Source organism: Triplophysa rosa, linkage group LG7, assembly GCF_024868665.1.
Source record: "Triplophysa rosa linkage group LG7, Trosa_1v2, whole genome shotgun sequence".
Classification (NCBI taxonomy): domain Eukaryota; kingdom Metazoa; phylum Chordata; class Actinopteri; order Cypriniformes; family Nemacheilidae; genus Triplophysa; species Triplophysa rosa.
Window position 1 is genome coordinate 22,779,882 of NC_079896.1, and position 27,934 is coordinate 22,807,815.

At 39.9% G+C, this 27,934-nt stretch overlaps 1 protein-coding gene across 1 annotated transcript; it reads left to right on the forward strand.

Annotated features, from left to right (window-relative positions):
* quo (quattro) lies at positions 1 to 27,930 on the forward strand. Its single transcript, XM_057338454.1, has 23 exons — positions 1 to 464; positions 8,811 to 9,008; positions 9,988 to 11,884; positions 12,886 to 13,056; positions 13,687 to 13,810; positions 14,104 to 14,197; positions 14,738 to 14,824; positions 16,285 to 16,401; positions 16,559 to 16,654; positions 16,793 to 16,941; positions 17,186 to 17,324; positions 18,162 to 18,281; positions 18,650 to 18,844; positions 20,622 to 21,757; positions 22,827 to 23,076; positions 23,376 to 23,465; positions 23,801 to 24,031; positions 25,660 to 25,830; positions 25,993 to 26,170; positions 26,637 to 26,753; positions 26,855 to 27,067; positions 27,463 to 27,656; positions 27,779 to 27,930. The coding sequence occupies exons 1-23, from the start codon at positions 462 to 464 to the stop codon at positions 27,818 to 27,820; spliced, it is 6,012 nt and encodes a 2,003-aa protein (XP_057194437.1). The 5' UTR covers positions 1 to 461; the 3' UTR covers positions 27,821 to 27,930.
* Positions 27,931 to 27,934: the final 4 nt, after the last annotated feature.

The window sequence follows — 27,934 nt, forward strand, 5'->3', positions numbered from 1 at the left end:
AACTGTATTAAAGGAAATGAAAGAGTTTAGGAAGGCTGTAGTGGTCGCTTTGTTAGACCAAATGTGTGTGCGTCGCCTGTGTTTGTGTGAAGGGAGGTCCTGATTTACCACTGAGAAAAGTATGAAAACCCTTCAGGGGGATTTCCTCTGAAAGAAAGACCTCCTCCTCCTCTCTCAGCCTTTACTTTCTCTCGCTCGGTCACGCTGAAAAAGCTCTTTACAGTCAAGACAAAACACCGCGCTTGACATTTAGCAGTTTTCAGCAGACAACTTGCAATAACTTGCTAAACAATGACTGTCGTCTACTGTATTCCAAAAATACCAGCACAACAGACGCCCTGGATGCACCTCTGGATGTAAGGAGTCAAGGGAATGGTGCCAGTTTCTGTCCAGAAGTAAATCGGGAGTTTGTTTTGTTGGAGAGAGGATGACAGCACAGTAGACTGGATCCTGTCATCAAGATGGTAAATAAAACTTGTTCGGTTTTTACATCACATATTGTGTGGGCGTTGCATGACTGACCCATTGAACTACTGATAGCTGACTGATGTTGAGGGTTAAGATTGAATGTTGCATTCAATTTCTTTGAATGAACGGTTCTGGTCAACCAAAGCTGTACCAGCTTCAGAAATTCAAGTTTGAGATATATTGTGACCTCTAAGAACAAAGCTTAAGAACTTGTAAAACTGACTTATGATCAGGAATCTTGGTCTCCATGTATCTCACAGTTACGCACTTGTTTAGATTAGACAATAACTAAAGGCTATGTAAACAAGGTTGACACGAATATCTGTCTTTGCATTTCATATGTCCACCTATTGTATCAATGACAGCAATAGTGGAGCTATCGCAGACTAAGTTTATGCAAAACATCCATGTTATCCAGAAACTTGTGTGCTTTAATGGTAGTTTATATGGTCAATGTCACAAATTAACTTGCAGAACATCTGATCAGTGACTCAGAAAAAGCCTTTACATAAGAACTTTGTTTTGCAAAAAAGATTTTAAATGTGGTCTTAGACATTTAAACATGATGCACGCGACCCGCTTTCCAAAGCACATCTCAGTTTCTTTCTAAAGCGTCTGGTTTGAATGACTGATGATGTTCGGCTGGGGGTCCGACAGCCTCCACAAACTTTCTGTTGTGTTGTTCAAGTTATTTGATTAGGTGCGTTTTATCTTATTTGTGGCTTTTCTGACATTTCCGTTGACCCAAAATTTGTTCACGTCTTAAAAAGGTGTACACACATATGTAAAATATACATAGCGTGGCACAGTCAAGCTTCTAAAGAAAAAAAGAAAACCACATGCATTTTCGCCAAAGAGAAATTCATTTTTAAGGACAGCGTATTGATCTAGAACCATGGGCTCTAAAGAAGCCAGTATGACTTCCACTTTTATTATATAACAAAATTGTGTTCACTATAGCCTACTTCACTAATAAACTACACTATCCTAAAGAGAGATCTACCAATCAGAGAAGTCTCATTACCGTGGAAACGAAACATCAGACAATCTCAGTAGTGACGCCCGCTCTTATGGAACGCTTTGAATGAAACGATCACGTCTCCCTCTCAATCCACTTCCAGATTTGTATACGTTTGAATAATTTGCAACAAACGAACGCATTTGGAAATACGAACTATACTGATTTTTACAAAACCATAAACTTACAGAGGCAATGGTTTCATTGTACTGTCAAATCTATATCATCACTCGCAATGCTTCACGAGATTTCATTTCCTCAGGAATTTAAGTTCACAGCTTTTGTCTGGATTGATTTAAGCCTTTATTGATGAATCTTCTGAAATCTCGAAGAAAACGAAGAAAAACAAAGACTGGGGCGGACGCTCTACTTTGTTAAACCAGACCACTATAAGTCAGTGAATGAGATAAAAATCCCCACTTTACACACCCACTTTAGTACATCAGCAGAATAAAGTGTGCAGTACATTGGTCTTGCAAAAGCAATTCTTATTATGCAACACGTTACAGTAACATCCTGTGAAACTCTAAAGAGTTGTGGAGTTAAAGAATGTGCAAACAGAGTTTTGGGATATTTCTGCGATAGGTTTAGCGTTCCGTGTAGTGCACACCTGCACACTTGTTTTCATACTACAGCTAATGTGTGCGCTTGACAGCTGCACTCGCCGGATGAAAACAACATTAGGCCAAACTCTCACATTCACGCACACAAACAACGCTCTCGCTGTGCTCGGGCCGTTACGACCTCTGACGGACCTTGAACAACCAGAAACACACAAGTACAAATATTACCACACAACACTCACACACACCTTACCACAGAACACACACATACCCACCTCCTGGCAGCTGTTATGCTAGGTTTTAAACCAGACGTCCACAGAAGTGCAATTATTGACAAACAATTTCTTAAGTCCCAAAATAACAGGAATTCAGGGAAACATATGTGTAGACCGGTTAAAACTGGTGCTTTTTGTAAACGTTCGTGTTTCAAAACCTAGTAGGGTTCTGTCTACTGTCTGAGTTTTGCATTTGCATATTGCTAAGCTAATGATGCTAACAGCATAAAATGCATGGCGCACAAAAACATTGTGTAAAACCATAATTATTTGATGCAATATGAGGCTCACTAGCTTTTGATTCTACATATTTGTTTTGGCGTAGCCTGCTAATTAAATTGGCGAGCTGCATACTGTCGAGTATGATCCATTAAGGACAGAACATAAAGTGAAAAAGAAACAGAAAAGCTAACACGTTTTCACTGAGGATAACCACACGGCCTATGATGACATGTCTTAAAACGTCCTGCCAAAAACCTGGCGGCTGAAATATTTGTATGCCTCTGTATCACATTAAAGACGAGCATCAACAGCTGTGTGTGATGTGCATTTTGTTTTCTCTGACCCCTCCGAGTTCCTGTCGTGCACACACAGACGGCACTGATTCACTTCTGCTCTTTATTAGCATGTTGCACATGATCCAGATGTTCAATCAGTTGGTGTCTCAGATTCTAGATCAGTATCCTTAGATCATATAGAGCATAAAAGCCAGGTTTAAAGTGCATTTGCCAAAACCACAGTAAGAACATCGTCAGTTCTTTCCTTTCTTTTCTTCTTTTCCATCAAACTGGTGCATGGCTAGCGGTCTCATAATCTACTGCAGTTATGTTAACCCCACAACGATGACATCTACTCTGTTAAAACCACTGTTATCTGTCTGTTATCACACAAACAGAGAAAGTGCAGTATATTTTCATGAGTTGTACAATATTTTAACATCCTAAATTGGTCTTAATAATATAACGGAAACATTGATGACATTTTTACTGCGGTGGATTTCTGATCGATCGGCACCCTGATGGTGGAAACAATGCAAAACGTTCAAAGAATTCTCAAATGTGGGAAATATTCTGTACATGTGTGCAAGAGTTACGGTGGGAGTCACGGCTGTCTGTGTGTTTTGAGTTTATTTTGGAAATATGTCCCATGACCCTCAATCAAATTCTAATGAAATATGATATTCTGGATCATTTGGAGGTAGTTTTGCGGTCTTTGGATCTCAGCGAGAAACCACAGAGCGCCGTTTCATCTGCAGGGCAAACTGGGGAGAAAGTCAAGAAAATATACGAGTTGTTTAATAAAGTTGGCAGTGCGTAAAGAAAGATGTGTTCGCAAGACCTGCAAGTGTCAACGGTGATATATGACTGTGTTAAGATTAAATATGTTCTGAATATAAATGTGCAAACTTTTAGTGTGTCTGTATAAGACTAATTTATGAATAGACTGTAGAGACACAAAGAATGCAGAATATGAGCGATAAAAGATTGTTTATTTGCATTGTTGTTTTATGTTTGCTGCTATTCTGAAGAGTTACTAAACAGTATGCCATTGTTTTCTGAACAATGACAACAAAGGTCTATTCTTTTCTATTCTATTCGCAGATAGAAATTCTGCAATAAAAATGGTAAATGTAATTAAAAATTAAAATATAATGCACTAACAATAATTGTGCATCGGACAGCAAAATAAAAAGACATTTCCTACATATTTTGTTGACGACGTCAAAGGCACGCCCAATCAAATTCTGTGGCATTCTGGTGAAAATTCATTGGTCAAGCTAGTCAAAATAGACAATGTGCCAACGTGGACAGGTGGTGTGACGTGCCCTCATCCTTGAAAACTATGAACAATTCACAATTCACTAGAACTATTCACTGTAAAGAAAAAAACATGCAGGCTGCACTAAACACAGATGCACAGAAGAATAAAGACCAAATTTTTGTTGTGCCATGACAGAACGTGAAAACCATTTGAATTTGAAGAGACATTTAGAAAACCAAAATGGCCTATTTGTCTATTCAGTCCATGTTATATTAATCATGTGGGACACCACAAGATGATGAAAACCTGGGTTCCAAACCAAACCCCTGCTCAAACACCAAGAACCTTTACCACATTTCCATCCCAAATACCCTATGCAACAAAAAATTATTCTTGATGATAAGATCCTTTATGGCTCAACCTGTTTCAAATCGAGAAAGCTTTGGAAAAGTGTAGCCTAACAAGTGAACAAGTGAAGTAAAAAAGGCGTAGCGAGTCAGATGTTGTGGATGTTTGTCTGCTGAGAGTGGGCAGAGGCTGGAGAATGCTCCATTACGCTGTGAATGCAGAACATTGTGCCAAACTCCTTCTGTGAGGAGTAAAACTACAGTGGCTCAGACACAAAGACAACAGTGTCTTAAAGACAGCAAGGAAAGGAAGGACAAGACGGAGACGTTGCTGGAATTTGACTGCTGAAATGAGAAACTCGGAAAGGCTTTAAAATCTGATTGGTGTTTATCTGAGGAGTGCAGATGGATTTTTCAGGCTTCGACCATTTGTTTATTCAGTTGCATTCTTCGTGCAGCCCTGAAGGGATAACAGAGCTGAAGAAAAGGCTTTTAAATGCCAAAAGTGGCTCTTTTGTCCTGTGCCAGATGTACTGTACAAGTCGAGACATATTCTGTGCACATAACACACAATTTAGACACTGCATGGTGCCTTCCTGGAACTATTTGCAATTCCAATATATATTTATACACACATCGTATTTCCACAGACCACGACAGTGTTAGGTCAAATTTCTATTTATGATTTCTTCTCCATCCAAACCTGTATATGACTCTTTCTTCTGTGGAACACCAAAGATAGGAGAAGAATGTCTTAGTGGTTTTGTGTCCATACAATTGATGTCAATCATAGCCAGTGTTGTTTGGTTACCAACTTTCTTCCAAACAATTTAACTTGTGTTCTGCAGCAGAAAGAGAGTCATACAGATCTGATACATGCATGACACTTATGATTTATGAAGCGTGTCGGATTCTCATGACTGAATGAAATCAAATCTCTCAGAACGAAAGCTTACAGCTGAGCTTTGGTCTGCAAAATTTCATTTTCTCTCTCTCGTTCTGTGTAATTACAGACAGCCTTACGCATTGACAAATGATAACCCGCAATAGATATTTACATTTAATTCAGAGTTAGAAACCGTAGCATCAAATCCAGTGACTGAGCCGAAGCTGTAGGTGAGATCGCGGCGCATCTGTTAAACATTTTTTTGTTTTTTGGATGGATGTTTAAAGTGTCTTCACACATGAAAGCACGCACTTACAAACATCTCCAGATATCAAATGAGCCTTTCAATTAACTTTCCAAAGTTCAGCCAGGAGGCTCAATCCAGGCTGGACTTTGGTGCTCTATATAACCATCCAGAAATATGCGATTGACAATCTCCTGAATGCAACTTCCAGACAAAGGGAACACCGCCAGGCTCCAGATATCCCTCATTTGGGATCCTGATGATTTGTTAAATGAAGCTTGACTTGGACGTGTTGGGAACACTAAGGTGTGGGTGTGTAATGTAAGAGGATGGGGGGTAAGCAGAGCACCGGGCCCAGGGCCACATTGAGTAAGTGATCTGGGCAGAACAAGAGGAGTGTTTACCGAAAGGGAAAAGATTTCGGGAGGTTCATCCAGAGGACCCGGCGAGGTAACGCATGCGTCCAGAGTGGACCACCCTGAATGAGACGCAAAAATAACAGTTAACGATTAAACAGAAAAGCTATTGTGTCTGTCTACAGTGTACCGAATTATTAATCATTAAACATATTGAGGGAGGTGGTGTACTAATACTGCTCAAAGACAAATACACATAAAAGTTAAGAAGATGATAATCCAATACGCTTTTCATTCATCGCCGGATTCCGTGAATCGGCGAGCGAGCCTAGCCCAGACAAACTCAGACAGCAGATAAACATCAGCATACTTCTCGGATGAGACATCTGACGTCTGTGTCACTCAATGACTAAAACAATAGAGATCAGACTGAGGGTCTGGAGGTGAACGAGGCCCCTCAACTCATGAAACATCAGCATGAAGTCAGTTACACCACAGATAGATTTGATGAAAATGTGTCTGGTGCTTGGCCATACAAAATGTGATAGAATCATGGCATTTTGGGCGGTTGCCAAGCGTTGCTAAGCTGATTTGTTTTTGTTTGTTGTTCTTCTCAAGAAGACATAAACTTCCTGTCTGAGATCCCACACAGGTCCTGTAATCATCCTAACCAGAAGTCTGTTGAGCTCACAGCTAAAAAAAAAAAAACCCACAAAGTACTTATCAGGATTTAAAGGATTCGTTTCTTTTCATGGTTAATCATTTCACTGCGCTGTATAAAGATCATTTTAAACATTCAGTCTAACAGTCTTAAACTCTGACCTGTGGCAGTGTTTTATTCACCCTTGAACAGGTTTTCTCAGACTGGAGCTTTCATTCATTTTCCACGCAACACTCCCAGTCTTGATCTTCCTATACATCTGCTTTGCAAATCATTCCAAGTCGAACACTTGAAACCTGAACTCAACATTTTCATGAGCTAGCTGAAATACATGCATGATAAATATTTTGGAGAGCAAATATGAGAATCACCAGTGTATCGGCAGTAATCCTACAAATTCCATGTTTCTGGATTATGCACACATGTTCTGTACGTAAACATTCGTGACCCCTCTCTCAGCGCCGGGCTGGTTCAGACCCAGTTTTCTTTGTTCTCTTTTGTTTTACTTGTCTAATGAGACAGATCTCCCCCGCATGAGCCATCTCAAATGAAGTGTATCTTGGACAAACATACTTTAAAGAGCCCATATTTCCTTCAGATGGACGACAGAACAGATCTATTTCATGAGGCCAAAAACTTCATTGTCTCGCTCTTGGGCTTTGCAAGTGAGATTTAGGAGGGGTTGAAGTTATGAAAAGGTTTGGCCTCGGGCAGTTGACAACAGCCTCATTTCACTTCTTCAAACAAAGGATTCAGGGCGTTTATAAAAATAATGCCTGGAGTATAATGTGTCCTGAGATGTAACCCTGGATATTTGTAACAAGAATAGAGCAACAAATTCACAAATGATTGCTGTCCTTTGAACACAATCATTTAGTATAAGAAATTAAATGTAAAAATGTGCGCCAAAAAATCACTAAAACCTAGGGTAAGCAATGTATTTCATAAATATTTTTGTTGAGCATCTTCACATCCTGATAACAATCAATAATTAAAACGGTCCAAATATGAAATTATACAGTATATCTTCCGTAGAAGTCTCAGGATTGTAAAATCCGTACAACCACTGCATCCGGTCTCAACTCAACTTTATTTATATAGCGCTTTTTACAATTTTCATTGTTACAAAGCAGCTGTACATAAGACATATTGACTATAAGCAAAACAATTAAAGTTGTACTTGTAAAAACAAGAAAAAGGTGAAAACACAGAAGACAGTCATACCCACATACAAAACACTCCACACACACAATATGCACACGTACTAACACACATAGACAGACACAAACACACGGACACGCACACACACACACACACGCACACACACACGCACGCACGCACACACACACGCACACACACACACGCACAGTACCCACATACAAAACACTCCACACACACAATATGCACACGTACTAACACACATAGACATAGACACAAACACACAGACGCGGACGCGCACGCACACACACACACACACACGCACACACACACACGCACGGCTTTGGTTGACTATCCCCGTGGGGACAGTCCATAGGCGTAATGTTTTTATACTGTACAAACTGTATATTCTATCCCCTATCCCTAACCCTATCCCTAAACAATTTATTAGCTTTTTTGCCCCTGGGGACCTCAATTTTGGTCCCCACGGTGACACGAGTCCCCATGTGTTGGTGTGTATTCAGGTTTAGGTCCCCACCGGGATATACAAACATGAACACACACACACACACAGACACACACACACGCGCACACACACAGACACGCACACACACACACACACACTCACAATGAGAGCACACATTTAAGATAAAGGAGAGAGAAGCACAGGTCAAATATAACAGACTATAAATTCCGATATGCAATATTAATTAAGTAAAACTTTAAAATTCTAATTCTAATTCTAGGTCTGACCTGTCAACCTATGTATTTGCATTACTCTGCATGCCCTGCTAAACACATAAATTACACACAATAATTATTGTTGCAGTGTTTTACTGTAATGTCTCATGGGTAAATGAAAGTCATTGACATGAGGAGGCGTGGCTTGGGGAGAGCTCTGAAAAGAGGGCTGGATCTTTCCACCTTTTTATATTTCAAAGCTAGCTTGCTGTAGATCATAATAAGTTAGGATCTGTTAACATTTTGCAGTTGTCTCCATTATTTGAGGTAAAGTTTTAATCGATTGACAGCCCTAAAATAAATCTCTCTCACTCTTGTTCTCTTCCCATCAGAACCCGTCATCTCTGGAGTGGTCCATTCAGAGCACGCTGTCGGCCCTTTACCCGCCCTTTGAGGCCACTGCTCCCACTGTTCTCAGCCAACTCTTTCGCACCATTGAGGAACGTTACCATGGAGATGCGCTGCAGTGCCTGCTGGACTTTCTCATCCCAGCCAAACACATCTTAGAGAGTGTACAGCAAGCTGCGTGTGTGAGTACAACATACTCAGCAGAACACAACATCAGTGCTTAAGATCTGATATCTGACAGTAACACCAAACAATTCATAGTTGATGAAAAGCCTATGAAGCAAACATTCTTATTTTGCAAATAAAAGGAACAGTTCAACCTGAAATGAACATTTTGTCATTATTTAAACCCTCCAAACCCACATGACTTTTTTCCCCCGAACACAAATTTTGAAGAATGTTACAGTAATAATAGAGCAAACAGTCAGACCATAAACAAATATTGTGATATTTCAGAAACTATCTCAAAAGCAGGCAACATTTGAGTCCTGTATTCCCAAGTCTAAAAGACTGCAATTGAAATATGAGGGTTGCGGAGAGAGTTTTTTTAGTAAAACACCATTTCAATTTCAGCCACTTCCTCAATTAAAACTCAAGATTTTATAAGACTTGACGTACAGCCCACAAGTTCTGTGGACTACTGTTACGGTCATTTACAGTGTGGTGCTTTTCTGTCCTGTTCAAACTTGACAGGCTGTGCTCACTATATGCTCCAATTATTAAAAACAGTACAATTCTTCAGAATTTCCTCATCTGTGTTACACAGAAGAAAAAAGTCAAATGATTTTAGAATAACATGGCAGTGTGTAAATGATTTTGACGTGAACTAACGTTTAAAGAATAAAGTGAGGTTCACTGCAAAATGAAAGCAGTTTCCTGCGCAGTCCTTTCATCCATGGGGATTTGTATGGTACAGCTCCCACATGCTACCTTTTCTTGTCCACTAGACAAGGATTCTGCTTTATTTTCAGAAAGATCAAAGCCCTTCTGAGGCAGATTCATCTGAAGGAGATTCAAGAATGTTTGTGTCCAAGCCAATAAATGGCATCAATAAAGTCAATCTCACCAACGTCATTGAAAAGTTATGAGCCTTTAAGAATCTGGCAGTCATAAAACCCTTTACACATCTTTTTGCTTTCTCTTCTTTCTCTTCTCAACTAGGCTGCATACTCTGATGTCCTCTTTCGGTGTGAGGGTTGGCCGTTGTGCCTAAGTGATCGTGTGGTGGTTCAACTTGCCCCTATCAACCCTTTACTGCTCCGGCCTGGAGATTTCTACCTGCAGGTGGAGCCTTTTGGAGATCAGTCAGCCCGAATCGTCTTCAAAAGTCTTCTTGTGCAGGAAGACCTCCTGGGGCAGGACAATCTGGTACTTCAAGCAGGCTCCAGAGTGCCGCAGGGTCCCGAAGTCGAGGGGATACCAATACCCGAGACATCCTACCCGAGCATTTTCACCAAGTCTTGGTTAAGAGAAATAAACGAGGGCCGTCATGGTAAACCTCTACATCAGTGTGTGCTATCTTCCGACCGGGGGGTTGTGAAGGTCCCTTGGACTGAAATCGCCAACCCGGAATTTCTTGACAGACCCAAAGCTAATATCTGGGCTGAAACAACATCTTGCACGACGGCAACTCTCAAAGTGGATGATCTTCAGACTAAGATATCTGAATACGTGGCACAGTTACCTGCAGATCTCCTACAACTTGAGATGGAAACCAGGATCCTTCCTGCCGAAGATGGGATGGTTGTTTCGGTTCAGCTGGTGGAGGGCGGCACCAGATTGGTTAAGGTTGAGCATGGAAACCCAATCAGCAGTTTTGCTGGAAAACCGGTTGGTTGGGTCTCTCCCAACACCTGGGACAGCAGGCACGACCGAGAGCTGGAAGGGGAATATGTGGACTTGCTGGAGTTCACAAAGGAGAAACAGACCCTCAACAAAATAGCAATGCCAACACAACCACTAAGCTTCAAGCTGGTCAGGACCGCTCAGCCTGAAGCAAAAAGCAACCTGTGTGATGAGCACTTCAGCGTCTTGGATAAGAACAGTAACCCATACTTGCAACCCAAACAGCCATCGGAGAGCATGCAGAACAATCTAGAATCCAAATGCAGGTATCGACAGTCCTACATGGCAGCTCTACGAAACCCTGTACATTTTGAGAGAGCAAGTATGCTCCGTCCCGTGGATGAATCAAAGCCACACGTAGCCAAGGCTGAGCCAAGCTGTGAGAGATATGGAGTTAGCCTCCAACATCCAAGCAGCATGTCTGGCCAGACACCAAACCAAACAGACAAAATCCCAATACAGTGCTTTGAGAAATCAGCCCAAGTAGAGCAAAGTCCAACAATCGTCTGTCAGAAGTCAACCCGGCCAAGTGAGAGCATACCTCATGGCCGTAGGTCAATGGAGAACTCTCCTGAGCAGTGTACATCACAACAGAGCCCAGACACGGCCCAAGAAAAACACCACAAGTCACATGATCTTCACGAGACTGCAGTGGGAAATAAAGCATTACCTGACAAAAGACTCCACTGTCTCAACGACTCCATCAGACAAGATCAGTTTCAGGTGCGGGTCGGCGGTCAGAAGCATGCCAAAACCCAACACTTGCCTAAAATGGGGCTAAGGGCATTACCCGACCACAGCGGCCTCAGACAAGATCTGTGTTTGCGGCGACTCAATGTCATTCAGCAAAACCAGCTCACGCAGAACTCCGAACAAACATCCCTGTTATTTCAGCATCAATGCAGTCAGATCCATTTTCAAAATGAGAACAGTCCATCGGATTACAAAATCCCCAGTGATGACAGACAGCGCGGAAGAGACCTGGATTCACCTGCACAGGTGCTGAAAGTGGCAGGTAAAAGCCGGCCAAAATTCCGCTCTTCTTCATCCGTCTCAGAAACAGCCCGAGAGTTCATGCAGTCACACAAGGTGAATAACAGAAGCCACAGTGACGTCTATCCAGGGATCATCCCGACTGTATCTATAATCCAGGGAATAAAACACACTGCTAATTTAGTGTCCCCGAAATTAACCAGACGACACGAACGAAAGGGTGAGTGGGATTTTTTGAGATATGAATTTCTGGTTGTAATTTGTTATGAGATGTCACAAGCATTTACAGCAAACACACAGAAAAATCCTTCTGTAGTCCCTTTCTGTTTATAACAACTGATTGCATACAGATGTTTTTCTTTCGTCAAATCTAATTTTGCTTTTGAAAGAACACACAAAGTAACTCCTCTAGATTGTTTTTCCTAAATCAAAAGCACAGTCCCTTGTGAACAGTTGTCTGTAAAAACAACAATCCTTAGTCATTAATATGAAGCCCTGTCTCGAGTCTAGTAGCTGTCTGCCATTAGAATCCTCACTATGTCATTTTGCATGCTCACAACCAGCGCAACAAGGCATTTCGGCATATTTACAGACAACCTTGACCCTTTTCCTCTGCTGGGAGGAAAATATACCCATCTGTAAGGTCATCTTGAAAGAGTGCAGTGTGACACGGGTCAAAGGTCAACAGCATGCGAGGCGTTCCACATGGGGAATTTCTGAAGCCCTTCATCTGATCTTCCCTTTTTTGCAGAACAGAACGAAGGCATTCATTACAACCAAGTGCCAGAGTACAAAAATAACTACACCCCCCACCGTTTATGGGGAGCTGTTTCATGTCTTTTTGAATGGGAAGAGGAGGGCCATTGCTTCAGATAAAAAGGTTTTTTTGGAAAGGGAAAAATGTACTTCAGTAGCACCATCTAGCTGTTAAATGTTGTCTTGAACCCAAGAAACAATAACAAGGCTTGGATTTGTTGCCAAACTACAGTACATTTATACATTTACATTTATGCATTTGGCAGACGCTTTTATCCAAAGCGACTCACATTGCATTGTATTATACATTTGTTTCTGACTATGTGCAATCCCCTGGGATCAAACCCATGACCTTGGCATTGCTAGTGCCGTGCTCTAACCACTGAGCCACAGGAAATCTAGAAATACAAAAATCTAGATACAAAAAAATAAATCAGTATGATGATTATTTATGTTTTTAAAAAGTTTCCTTATCTGGGAAACTTGGAACTCCAGTTGGCAACGGAGCAGAGCTCCAGGACATCAACAATGACCAGCTCCAGATGAGCCGGACTGAGAGCGCAGGGCAGGCAACTCTCTATTCCCAACACCCCACAATCAAGAATCTTCTACAGCTAGGAATGATCTGTTTGCCAGGTATGCCTACTGTTCATTTACAACTGTAATTTGATGAGTAAAATCATGGATTCAAGTCGGGACTGGTATACAAAATGTAGAACAAAAATGAACATACACAATAATTCGAACTCAGTGGGAGGCCACAGCAGTCAAAAAAACTTTCTTAGGCAGAAAATTTAACAAAAATGTGAAGTACACAACAAAGCATGATGCAGGGAAATACTATATCCCACAATGCAATGTAGTCAACCTTTAATTTAGAATGTGATTAAAGCCTCTTTTCTCAGACTGCCAAAAGGTAGTTCACACAAATTACACAAAAATGTATTAAAAATGTAAAAAAGATTATGCAACTCAAATGCAAAGTGATGAGATTATGTGAATAATGTATATTATATAGAATATGTTGCACATGCTATTTTCGAGCAGTACTAGGCAGTATGCAATCCATATTGCACTCTTCTATTATGAATATAGTCAAAATACTGAAGTACTGACCGCACCTTTAGTAATCAGAATGCAGCACTTTGTTATCTCATTACGGAAAATAAAGAACATTCCTAATTAAATCTGCTGTGGACTCTGCTTTTTCATTGGTAAAATGACACAACACAACAAAACTAATGTCTGTCCTCTTACCAACATCAGGGAGTCGTGACAGAGCTGGTCGAGCTGTGGTGGAGGTATACGGGGGACGGACAGGGTGGGCATCGGCCCAGCACTCTCCTCTGGACCTCTGCAGACTGCTGCTCTACCTGCACTCCGTACCCAGGTACCAAACACATGAGAGATGTCTGCACTTTCACCACAAGAGGGCAGTAGCTGCATGAGTAATTGAGAAATTCAGTATGAATGGGATTATACACGGAGTGTATTTGAGTTACACACTATTTTTTTGAATTTTTAGAACTTTAGAAATCTGATTTAAATATAAATTCAGTTCCAGGTAGCATATAAAATATACAGTAAAAATTCAAATAAAAATAGCTCTTAAGCATTTTTTACATTCAAATGAATTAATTTCAAAATCATGCACGGTCTTAAATACAGTGTGTGTTTATGTAGGATGGAGGTCAGAGATCTGGGACTGACCGTTGTGATTGACAGCAGGAAATCTCCACTGCCCTCTGTCTTTTATAAATCTCTGCTCTTGGTTCAGGTGAGGACATGCCTGCCAAACCAATACAAATTAAAATACAATACCCCTATTTTCCACAATACATTAGGAAAATACACAAGATGAACAATATATTTGCATGCATATGCTCACAATGGTCAAAGGGAGGCAATAAAGCAACTTTTCAAACATAAAAGATGTACACACAGAAGATTGTTGAGTAGAAGGAAATAAATTCACAATTTAAAAAGTATTTAAATGATATAATGAAAATGTACTGCTTTATTTACCCGTTTTCCCAGAATTTCACCGGAAATACGTAGGCTGCGTGACGTGCATAGATTTATACACACCAAGATTTTTTATTTATTTATATTTAATATTGTTTTTCTTCTATACGTAAATCTATGTTATTTTACTGTTTGCACCATTGTTGTTGTATACATGTTTACACATGTTCTTGTTTGTACTTATATATTCTGTAACAGAAAATTGTAGTTGATTTTATAAGAATGATTAAAAGTAGCCCGTTATTTGGTGGATCATTCACAAACTGACCTTTGTGTGACTTTGTGTGTATAGGAACAGGCCCTTCATGCAGTACACACTATTGTTATGCTTGTTGAGAAAGACGTGAATCCTCGACCCGAAAGACATCCTGGTTTACAGGTAATCATCACACCCAAAACACGCTCATATTGACTCACAATTTCTCCTGCGTGGAGTCCCGTCGACCACGCCAGCTCCTCTATTTAACTATCTGATATCACCCGAGTTCAGAATCAGACACTGTATACACTCTGAAGCTGCTTCGACTTTCTGTTCTGAAATTCTGAATGAGTCTTTTTAAGTAAACGAACGAATCTTTCTTGTTCATGCTGGTGGCGACTCGCTGTTCTGAACTGAGTCTTTAAAGTGAACGAAAGGTTTTTTTTGCCCATCTCAGTTTTTTGCTAGTAGCAGCACTTATATTAATAGCGTTTTTAGTCTTTCATACTGAGAAGAATAAACGAGATGAACTTATTTTGGCACTGTTTGCATCATTTGCACCGCAATACTCTTTACTTCCGCTGATTTTGTGGTCTGCACAGTTTTGAGCTAATTAGCTAACATTTTGTTTATAAATATCTATGGATTAGTTAACGTTGTGCACTGGATAACTGTCCTGAGGTAACGTTAACTTGTTAAACAGGTTAGCTGAGGTACATTGTTAATGTTCACATTGAGGTGTGAATGCTATTAAAACACACATTTTATTCGGATTTTTGATTTTTTTATTGAAATGTGTTAAATGCACTTGAAATGGCTGTTTATTTAAAAAAGTTGTTTGTAATATTACACGTTAACTTCCGGTCTATGTTTGGTTATAATATAACCATTTATTTATATTTAGTAATTAGTAATATTAAATCTTATTAATATTTTATTGTTATTAATTGTATTAAATTACATTAAAGACTACTCAGCAGTTGTTGATTCTTTGCGGAGGTCTACAGGAAGTTACGTTTAGGCCCCATAATTAGGGATGTAACGATTCACTCAGCTCACGATGCGATGCCATGCGATTCACGATTCTGATCTCACGATGCGATTTATTCACGATTTACTCACGATTTATTTTTAAAAAATGAGTTGAAACAAATTAGAAATGAACAACTTCCCTTGCATTATTTCTTAAATGCTTCACGTTTCTTTGCATAATAAAATAATGTTTTATTTCAAATAACAAAACTAAACTGCGATTTTATAACAAATTAATAATAGAAAAAGTCTCTTTAATATAAACAAACTAATACTGTCTGAGCTTTTCTTGGATTTTTTTGCATTTAAGAAATATCAGCATCAACGTTTAGGTTTGCAGTGAAAATAGCGGCCCTGCTGTTCAAAAAATGTATTGCGATTCAGTTCAAGCCTCAACCGATTTGAATCGTCACTCATTATAACCGATTTTCAACCGGCTCACGGTGAATCGTTACATCCCTACCCATAATGTTTGTTTATGTTGTTGCCGCTGAAACAGTCTATTGATTAAACTGATTCTTAGGTAAACTGATTTATCTGGTGTACCTAAACACTTAACAGATAATGGCAAACCTGCAGTCACCTGCTTACATTGTCATTTCTATCAGATCGATGTTGTGACATCACTGAAGGCTCTTCATAAGGTGGTTGATGCACAGCAGTTGACCTCTGACCTCGGAGGAAACTTCCCTTACAGTCATGACGACTGGCTGCAATTTCACCAGGTAAAATCAGTCGAGATTCTTCCCTCTAATGTCCTTTTGATCTGTTATGACGGTGTTTCCACTATACTATAGATTACCTTCTGAATTCAGCGTCCACTTGAATGGATAGGACCTAGCTTTAGCTGATGGTTGAATGTTGAGTATTTGTGTGTTTCAGAAACTCTCCCTCTTTCAACTCGACCTACAAGCGGCATCTTCATTATTGCATGCAGCAATCAAAAAACTGGACCTTAAAAAAACAGACTCTGCACAGGTAAAGCTTCATGCAAGAAAATGAACAGATTTTATGAAATAAAACAGATGTTAAACCATGTTTAGAATGTGTTGGCGTTTACCTCATTGATGATAATATCTGAATGCCACTCCTAAACTAACTAAACCAATTTTACAGGAAGTGATGTCCTGTATCCACGAGCAAAGAAGCTCCATGAAAATAGTGCTTGAAGATACGCGATTGGTCGCTCTCCAAAGAGAGGGCGGGGCTATTCTCGCCAGGATGCGAAAGGAGGAGCCTCGATACGTTCATTCTGAAGACTACAGGTGTGTATTCTTGCTTAGTTTGACTCTCAACAGGCTTAAAATGGGCATCCCCAGAGGGGGTCACTGAACCCTCTCAATGTTTGGACACCTGTTAGTTAATCCCGTGGTTACCCCATGGCCTACATTCACAACGAGTTTGTCGTTTGTAAAGCTATTAGCACTTACAGAAATAAATGCTACTCTCTATCAGTGCAAATGCATTGGAGGGCTTTTAACATCCTTATGTTTGCATCTCTCTATTCAGGCACTCAATGGAGTCTGTGACGTGTCTGTATAACCAAGTGGAAGAGGCCGTTCACACACTAGTGATGAAATCGAACCAGTCCCTGCAACACCTCGAACATGTTCTTCTGTTGAGAGAGACGGCAGATTCGCTTAACAGGGTATGACACGATATTTTTATGATGGCACAGGTTATACTCACAGCTCACAGACGATACACAAGTACTTAAAATGACACAAGTTACACTGTGAGCTAAAGTGGTTTATTAAAGAGTAAATCAGCCAGTATTATCTAAACATGCTGTCTTAAAGTGATAGTTCACCCAAAAAGAAAAATTCTGTCATCGTTTGAATCAGAATGTTGTTAACTGGCCCCCATTCACTTGCATTGGTTTTGTGTCCGTACAATAGAAGTGAACGGGGGCCAGTGCTGTTCGGTTACCAACATTCTTCAAAATATCTTCTTTTGCGTTCTGCGGAAGAAAGAAAGTCATAAAGGTTTGAAATGACAAGAAATTTCATTTTTGGGTGAACTATCACTTTATCAGCGCTGGGCTTCAGCGAGGTTTCACAAGAGGCTGAATTTTAAACTCCTCAGCTGTTTATCTTTCTGATCAACTTTGGATGTGGATGAAGTGGCCAGCTTAGATTTTATTTTAATGTTGATCCAGGCTGGTTTATCGTACTGTAGGTAGTGCTAGTCAACCTGGTGGCCACCCGGTATTGATCATACAGTATACCCACAAGTCATGTACATTATATTGTATATGTTGACATAAGACTGGCCTAAAATATACAATGATCTTGGATGTAGTTACTATTGTAAAAGTCCTAAGAGGCCCGGTGAAGAGGCACACCAGCATCCAATTACGGTGTCCTACTTTACATCCAAAACAAAATGTCCTGGTGGTGACCAGCTGTTCTGCTGTTTTCAGCTGGGAAAATGTTTAAGCTGCACTTAATTCAATTGTTTTATCAGTGATTGTGAATGTTTATAGATCCAGACCTGGTGTAACGCAGAGGAACAGTCATGGAAGGACAATGTTGACAAGGAGGAAACTCTGCCGAAACTTGAGCAAAAACTAAGAGATATTCAGTCTGTTCTGATGCAAGCAAAGGTAAACAGACTCGAATGAGACTCATGTGAAGTGTGTCATTGCATTTTTTCAGTTGCAAAAACAGTAACATTTTTAAACAGGTTCTGCAAACACAGATAAATAGATCACCCCTCTGTATAAAGCCCATCACAGGGTTACAAAGTTAATGCCTTGCAGCCAGTGGTGTGGACTCCAGCATGTGTTATCATTATGAATTTATGTGAAGGGGTCAGCACATTAATCAGAGACATAATAAAATACCCAATTTATTTTCTGATGATGAAAATAGTTTGGAAATATGCTATCTTTAGTTATGAATTATTAAAGGTAAAGTTTATGAGATTTCAGACATTTCTGAGATATTGCTTGACATGCAATGTGATTTCCAGGAGAAAACGGAGAAAGGAATGTTGTTGATAAAGGCAGTGAAGAGAAAAAGGCAAGAAACACAGTTTCATGAAACGGACGCTTTTCGCTGCACCGTCACCAGCTTCAAAACCAACATGACTGGCTTCCTCTTAAGGGCTGAAGAACGTAAATCTGAGCTGGAGACATCTCTTGACCTCTATCGTTTCTGTGAACAGGTGAGCGCGCAAAGGTGTAAATGTAAAATCAACCTAAAAACTCAGTAAACATTACCCTAAAGCAGGCTGTGCAAAATTCAGAATTTCAGAATTTAATTCAATTAAATGAATGAATTTGAATTGACTCCACCCTACAGGATGTTGAATTGAATTTGAATTACAGGAAGTGGAATTGAATTCATTGCAATTCATTCTTATCACATATCAGTGAGAATGTGATACGTTTAACATACATTTTTCTTCCTAATAGAAGTACAGACACTAACATTAAGCATACATTCCCTTGATGTTGAATAATTAGCAATATCTTCATTTCAAAGTAATCAAATGAAACAATGTTTTGGTAAATGCAATTATCATTTATTAAAGTACTTTACAGGGTAACATCATTGCATCTAATGGTCAACAGTTCATCAAATGTTTTGTCATTGAGGCGGCATCGCTCTGGTCTGAATATCTTGCCTGCAAAACTAAATATCCTCTCAACAGGTGCAGAGGAAGCAGGTATGGCCAGATGTTTACATGCAAGTGCAGCTAGGATGGGAAACTGTTTTGGTTTTCTTTCCAGAACAATAAAGGATCGGCATCCTCAGCCAAACATGGCGTGCTCAAGTAAACTGGGAGCTCATGTGAGGCTGTGTCAATTGGGACAGCAGTTGTTTGAGTCTCCATGTAGGAAAAGAGTCTGGGGCGTTTCCTTGTTTGAGTACTAATGTCAGAGGTGGCACTGACTTTTGGACAGACAGACTCAACTTTTGCAGCCAGGAGATTTTTGATTATGATCTGTTCTTCACCATTACACCAGTCTAGTTTATATCTTGGCTAAAGCGTTGCAGCCATCTGAAAGCATTTCATGTCCTCAAATTTGACTAGTCGTCCCTCAAGTGAGGTTTGTAAGGTGGACACAAACTTCTTGTTCCCAGTCAACTTTGCATCTTTGATTGCATGTCTCAGTCCAACATGTCCTAAATGTTTGGTCAACCATTTTGAAGACTTGGATACAGCAAGGTATTCTGGGAAATGAAGTGCTATATCTATCATTTTCCACAATTTGAAAGTTAATACAATTTTAATTATCTGTTTTATAGAGTATGTTTTTAATGTTAATTTGCTATTTACTATAATAAAGTATTGTGTACATAAACTCCATACAACAATATCTGTATGAAATTCATGTTGTAATCATATATAATATTATACTGTAAAGCTTCATTGTTAAATACACCTTAATTATGTATCGTGAATTTCTTTGAATTTTATGGAATTCCAATTCTACTTCCTGCAATTTGAATTTGAATTGCAATTCAGCTTCCTGTTTGCAATCTCAATTCAAATTCAAGAATTGAATCGGAATTTAGGGGTCATTCTCAATTCAATTCTGAATTTTGTACAACCCTGCCCTAAAGGCTGATTGACTGATGCAAAATTTGCAACCAATTTCACTGACATAATGGGACGTTTTTTTCAAGTAAGACAGGATTTCTAATGAGACAATTTGCAAGGCGGGGAATTGATTGGAGAAAGTTGACATTTTAAGTAAAAGTACTTTAAGAGAAAGTATTCCACACCCTAAATAGGATGGGAGGGGTTGCAAAATCAGTGAGGTCAGCCAAGAAAAATGAAAGTTCTTTCAGAGGCAGAGCACTTTCGGAGACGGAGAAACTGGTCACTCTATAAACTATATTAGTATAAGAAAAACTTTGATAAGAAAATTCAAGTTTTGTGTTCCTCAGATTAATCTCTGATTGAAACACTTTTCATCTTGTTTGTTTTACAGGCCTCATCTCTTGTCAAAGAGTGCATGCAGTATTTGGGGAGCGTGACCTCTCCTGCCTGCCTACGCTTCAGCGTGCTAAAGGCCTTTGAGAAAAGGTTCAGAGACTTCTCACCCCAACACTTTGAGGAAAAAAGAGAGGCGCTGTTAGAGAGGCACCCAGACGGGATATGGATGTGGAATGCAGTCTGGGCTCAGTGCCGAGACATCAGACAGAGGCTACGAGAGATATTGCAGACCTCTTATAGAAATCAGAGCCCTCCGACATCTCCACAAAAGGAAAATGTTGCGACCAAACATGCTAACGGCCACTTGGAGAGTCTGGCCCAGAATGTGGTTACTACTTCTACTCCTGAAAAAAGGGAAGGCGACCCCCAGACGAACCCAGTTGGCGATCGTACAGAGAACCGAAACTGTCATACTGAGACTGTGGCACTTTTAAATAAGCCAGTGCAATGCACATTATCAAACTCAGAAACACAAATGGATGAACATAAAGACACCTTGCCGATTAAACAACATGTTCAAGGTCTTCAACAATCATTACCCCTCAAAGAGCAAAGCTCACCCAAAGTCTGGTTAAAAGACAGCCGTCGCCCTTTCCACCGAAGGTCAAGCGAGGGAAGTGTTTCCACATATCACACAGTACAGACCGCAGCAATCAGGAAGTGCCCTCAGATGAACTCTCACAGTGATGGTGATCTCAGGAACTTCGGACGCCCCGATGAGATGTACCTCTCGGCACGCTATCGATCACTGGTCAGCTCGTGTAGTGAGGGCTCTTGTGCATCCACCAGCTGTAGCGTTTCTACAAGTAAAGACAACGCTACAGTTAAGCCCATGACCCAGACATCTACAAATTCCTGTCAAAAAGATTTCCTACCAAGAGCTTCAAGTCCAGTCAGCGATGCAGAAAGAGCATCATGCGATGGACAGAGCTCCAATCTGTCTCACCAAGACAGCTTTTGTTCTAGCGTTTCTCAACCGAGCCGAAGTAACCGAGCCAAAATAAATGATAAATTCAGCGATGACACCAAATCAATGATGTCTCCAACAACACACTCTGTCATTCCAGTCAGAATGCAGGACGAGTCCATCTCTACACCTACTTCTACATTGGAAACCAACAGTACTGGATTGTGAGTCACATAAGGAATCTGTACATTTCAAGAACCATCTAGTATGCAGCTATATTCCGAAACCATTTGAGTTGCCTTCTTGCCTAAATAGGCAGCTAGTTTATTCTAAGTCAGCATCCTGACTGAAATCAAATATTGGATTTGATGTCGAATTTACAGTAGAATCTGCATTTCTCTAACTTTGTTTAGATTGTTTTAACAGACTACAGTATGTTAAAACATGGAGGACCTATTAGAAACCATGGAGGACCTATTATCATTTCCTGACTTTCTTTCTTCCACAGAACACAAAAGAAGACCAAACAGCGCCGGCACCTATTTACTTCTATTGTATGGACACAAAACCAATGCAAGTGAATGGGTGCCATTCTTCGAATATCTTTTTTGTGCTGTTCGGAAGAAAGTCGTTTTTGAAGTTGATTTATCATAATTTCGGAAAAAACGGAAACAATCAATAATTTCCCCACATACTATAGAGTATTTTTATTACACGGCTCGTTGGAATGCTTGATTCTGATTGGCCAGTCGCGACATTTGCAGGTTCGTTATTCCCAGATAACAACCTCTCAAAACTAATAACACACGGTAACCCAGATGCAGCAAATCATTTTGACAGGTTTTTTTTGTCAAATTAAATATAAATATGTCTTTTAATAACATATATGACATTATATACAAACGATTAAACCAAATTGCCTGTTCGTGACATTTGAACGCCGTTTCTTACCTTAAAACCGAAAGTAAACGGCTTTTCCTCACGGAAGGTCAACGTTCGGTAAAAATGAGCTAATAAAATATTTCAAATTCACATTTCATGTCCAGTTTTTTTCTCATGTGGCAAGTAGCCGTGTAGTTAGAGCTTCGCATCGGGTCCTGATCACACTGTCGGGGCTTATTTCTGCGATAACAATCGGCTGCCTGTACATTATCCCTTACATAAAACATGTTAAATGTCGTTAAATGTCTTGACAAGACAGTCTGATCACTTTATCAAAATGTTCTTTCATACAAAAATGTCTAACAGTAACAATGATGCATGTGCTTAATTTTTCTTTTTGCCTCCTGGCAGAAAACTGAGGCTCATCATTGAGGAGTTGCTCAAAACGGAGAGGGAGTATGTGAGAGCGTTGTGGTACGTCGTAGAGCACTACATGCCCGAGCTAGAGCGTCCTGACGTTCCTCAGGACCTGCGAGGACAGCGAGGAAGCATCTTTGGAAACTTGGAGAAACTGCGGGATTTCCACCAGCATCACTTTCTTAAAGAGCTGGAGATCTGTCTGCAAGAGCCCTTCGGTGTGGGACGCTGCTTTTTAAAACACGTGAGAGCTTTAAGCACGACCCATCATACGTCTACACTAGCACAATATATGTAGTATATATCTTAGTCAAAGGTGGCTTCATATGAAATTTGATACAAAATTAACTTTATGTAGTGGCACCACTACAAACAAAATGATACCCAGGCCAGTACCCATCTACAGTAGATAACAATCTGGGTAAGATTTTTGTGGTGCGTCGACATGACGATGTTCAAAACGTTACAGATAAAGGCATACACATACATGATAACATATCTGTTTTCCAGTCGGTGATTCTAACCTTATGTTTCTCAAATCAGAAAGAAAACTTTGGCCTCTACGCTTTATACAGCAAGAACAAACCTCGCTCGGAGGAACTGCTCATCAGTCATGCAAAAGAGTTCTTCAAGGTGACTTCTTTATTACTACCTTATTCTTATTTGTCTACAGTTATCCATATTTTCCTTAATAGAACATGAGACCTTAAGAAATGTAAATTCTCCTTAATGTTAATGAATGTATACAGTAAGAAAAAAGTATTTGTATGTAAATATGTACAGTATAGTCGTAGCATGAGGAATATTAAAAAATATTGTATTATAGAAAAGTCTTCCAGAAGATAAATATTAGCGATACTATGCATTTTGGGGTCTTTGTACGTATTGCATGCACAGATCACATTCAAGTGCTTTACTGTGTGAGGTGTTTCTTCACCTAATATTTGTTGTCTTTGACTCAATTTCAGGAAAAACAGCAGCTGCTGGGAGATAAGATGGATCTGTCATCATATCTCTTGAAGCCGGTGCAGCGCATCAGTAAATATAGCCTGTTGCTGCAGGACATGCTTCGGGAATGCGATGGCGGGCCACACACAGGCCACGAGCGTGTGGAGATACAGACCGCCTTAGAGATCATCCAGTTCCAGCTTCGCCACGGCAACGATCTGCTTGCCATGGATGACATTCAGGACTGTGATGTGAGTAATAATAAACACACAATATAAACATTTATACACGACATTACACTGTGCCAGTGACGTGTGGTGGGGTTCATGGCTGGTGAGGCACTTACTCCTTTAGAGTCAGATTTACAAATATATGAGCCCAAAATAGTAGCTTATTCACTATTCAATTGCCAGCATGCACATTGAATACTGTTTATGTTTTATATCTCATCAGCATACTTTACACACACACGCATGTCTGGTTTACTATCTCCGTGGGGACAGTCCATAGGCGTAATGTTTTTTATACTGTACAAATTGTATATTTGATCCCCTAACCCTAAACTTAAACCTAAAGATCATAGAAAACTTTTTGCATTTTTAGATTTTTTAAAAATATTGTTCTGTACAATTTATAAGCTTTTTGCCCATGGGGACCTCAATTTTGGTCCCCAATATGACACGAGTCCCCATGTGTTGGTGTGCATTCAGGTTTAGGTCCCCACGGGGATATAAAAACATGTCCAAACACACACGGGTAGTTAGCCAGACTGTTGAAAGTGAGGGTGTATAATAAACATGCCTGCAAACATTATATTGGCGACATACGGAGAGACAGCAACAGGCACGCGCCAATGGCACGCATCAACCCAGTGTGTGTGTGAGTGATAGTGCTGTCCGAGGTGAGGCTCGCCTCGTCGCTGCCGCACATCGCATTTCTCCCGTTTATCTGAGCAGGAAATGTGCAAATTCAGCGATTTTGACTATAAAAATGATCAAATTATTGGAATCATACAGAAAACAAATTTATAGCACAGAACAGGTTTCATTTATTCAATTTATTTTGTTATCATTATTCGTTTTTTTTTTCATGATGACAAGTGAGGCTCTGCCAAATTTAGTAGTAGGTCATGTAGTTATGCCGGTATCATACTATTTCGGTGCCCATATTAACAGGTAACAGACTATGTTGACTGAGAGAGGATGTTTTTATAGAACAGGATAGTTGGGCGAGATGTGTGGGCCGATGTTGTTGACCACAACACACATTGACTATAATTACAAAGATAAATACCTTCATATTTCTTTGTACTTTTTAAAGTGCACAGTCTTAAAATAAAGGCAGAGGCTCAGGGGGTGGTGAGAATTATAGATGAAGTACACTTTCTCCACCCGCACATACAGTAAGTGGCAAACTGTTCTTTGAAAGAGAAACAAGCACTGTCATAAAATCTTGTAGATTATGGATTATTTGAAAAAATATACAGTATATACATTGAGAAACACAAAGTGATTGACTATAGGGTAAATCATTGTTAGATCAATTGTCTATCAACAGTCTTCTATGACTGAGTGACCTGCAAGCATGAATGTACAGCGCCGTGGGAGAACCAAGGAAAAATACAATGCACAATTATGTGAGCGTCTAGCTGCTTCCTAAAGGCCTCCAAGTAGTAGACAAAGACGAATGCACACGAGAGCCTAATGAATATACTTTAACTATCATAAAAAAGCTTTAAGCATAAAACAAGATTTGCTGCAATTTACTTTACATGCATTTTAACTTGGCCCAGTTTTGGAGATCTTAAAAATTCAAGCAAATAGTTGTTATAGATGTCTGAATAATATATTGTTGTAAAAAAATGATTTTGGCTGTACAGGTGAATCTGAAGGAACAAGGACAGCTGATTCGTCAAGACGCATTCCTCTTGACCTTCAGGAAGAAAAAATGTCACCGTCACATCTTTCTCTTTCGAGATCTCATACTCTTCAGCAAAACTAGGAAAACGGATGTGGGGAATGACACGTACATCTACAAACAGTCCTTCAAGGTAAACCACTGCTGACATAACACTCTATATAAACCGTTAGTCAAAACATTGATGGCTACGCATATTTTCATCTTAGCTTAAAAAAACGTAATTTTGATAATAATACTTATTTCTTTTTCGGTGGTGATGCAACTGTATTCTTGTCCATCTCTTTTGTCTCAGACATCGGACATTGGCATGACCCATAATTTTGGTGACAGTGGGCTGTGTTTTGAGATCTGGTTTCGAAGAAGGAAGTCACAGGACACATACGTACTTCAGGCACCAAGTCGAGAAGTGAAGGAGAATTGGACTAGAGACTTAGAGAGAATTCTCTGGGAACAAGCAATACACAACAGAGGCAAGCAAACTTTTTCATACTGTCTTATCATGAAACAGAATCGCTCTGGCCACATTCGCATAGCAGTTGAAGCCTGTTTCATTCCACAGTGTTTAGTGGTTGTTATAATTTTTGTGAGAGTTAGCAGGTAATGTGATGCAGAGGAATGTGATAAGGAGTGTGGGGAAATAAATTATTGCCTTGTCTTTTTTCACAGAAGCATTCATTTCTCACTCCTTTTGCATGACACATGAACGCTTCCAGTAAATGCTCGCAGTTTCATGTTAATCTTTCTTTCCTTAGAATTATTTGCTCTTTCGTATCACACATACAGTACAACGTCAGATGCCAAATTAACACTCCTGCTTTCCAAATGGATTACCTTGTAACAAGCAATATGATTACAAGATTTAGTGCTGTTACAGTAATAAACACAGTGGTCTGCTGATGTCAAATGTCCTGAAGGTCTGTGATGGTCTTCACACAGAAATCCGCATGCAGGAGAGAGTGTTCATGGGCATCGGTCATAAACCCTTCATGGACATCACGCCGAGCGAGATGGCCATCAACGACAGAGCCATCAACTGTGCTTTAACAGGACGAGGTAAAACACGTGCAATTGCAGTGTTTAATCCATGAGGAATCTTATTTAACTCAAATTGAAATGTAAAATTGATATTTGTTTTATTTCCTTGGACACCTTAGGCGGCTTTCCTGTCCTTCGCTTGAATTCTACTGGTTCGGCCAGCTGTACGTCATCCTCTGGTAGCCATTCATCATCTTCTTCTGGGTGGGGCTCTCCTGTGGGACATCTGATAGGTCCCACCAGTAGAGATGTTGTCCGGTTTGGACGTGGAACCTCGGGAATCCTGGAGGAAGAGAATTTGGATCAGGATAGTGGAAACCAGAGTGTACTTGGTATGTTCATACAAGATCAGATGTAATTTCTCATTTGGGATGGTCTCATCTCAACACCTGTACATGCTCATTTACCCAAAAAAGGAAAAATTCTGTCATTATTAATCATACTAAGGTCTTTCCAAACTTGATGGTTGTTAATTTTTTAATTGTACAGAAAATTGAAATCTTTCTGATGCTCTTTAGTTCAGTGAGCACATCTGTGTCAGAGTCCAAAAAGAAAGTTAGAAAAATTACGCGGACAGCGTTCCAAATTACACGTTTAGCGTCTGCTAACTGTCTTCAATGCAAAAACACGGATCCAGACTAAAACTAATTTTAATTTCCATGCTTCATTATTTTTAGTAAGTAAATGTTTTGCTAATTGCACCCTTTGTTGTGTGCGTTTGTTACAGTGGACAGTTCTGAATCGTCGGGTGAGAGTGTAAGTTGCTTCAGCAGTTCAGGCCACAGCTCCCATTCTGTGATTGGTGGATGCGGTGAACACGGCCCATCTGAGGTGCCAGTCGTTGGTGTGAAACAATTAAGTGCCCACAAACAGGAAAGCAACAGGAAACCTACCAACCCACCGATCCAGCCATGCTCTAAAGTATGAGGCCTACACATATCTGTTTTTACATTATTTCAGTAGAGTGCAATATTACAGACACTATTATTAAGTGTTTAAAATGCTTTTTGATATATTATGAATTTTATCTTTGTTCGTCTCAGGTTCAAGGGAGAAACATCATGGGTAAATCAACAGAAGTTTAAAAAGTCCTTATTCTCTGTACTGTAAGACTATCACATGCCTTTTATATTATCATGCATTATGCCTGTGGCTTACTAATGGACTTAGTAATAAAGCTTATTTTATTTATTTATTTT

Bases quoted from the DNA above. Each gene is read 5' to 3' on its own strand.
- quo (XM_057338454.1), top strand. The intron at 17,325-18,161 runs GTATGACACGAT...GAATGTTTATAG, and splicing joins CGGCAGATTCGCTTAACAGG to ATCCAGACCTGGTGTAACGC. The intron at 24,032-25,659 runs GTGAGTAATAAT...TTGGCTGTACAG, and splicing joins ATGACATTCAGGACTGTGAT to GTGAATCTGAAGGAACAAGG.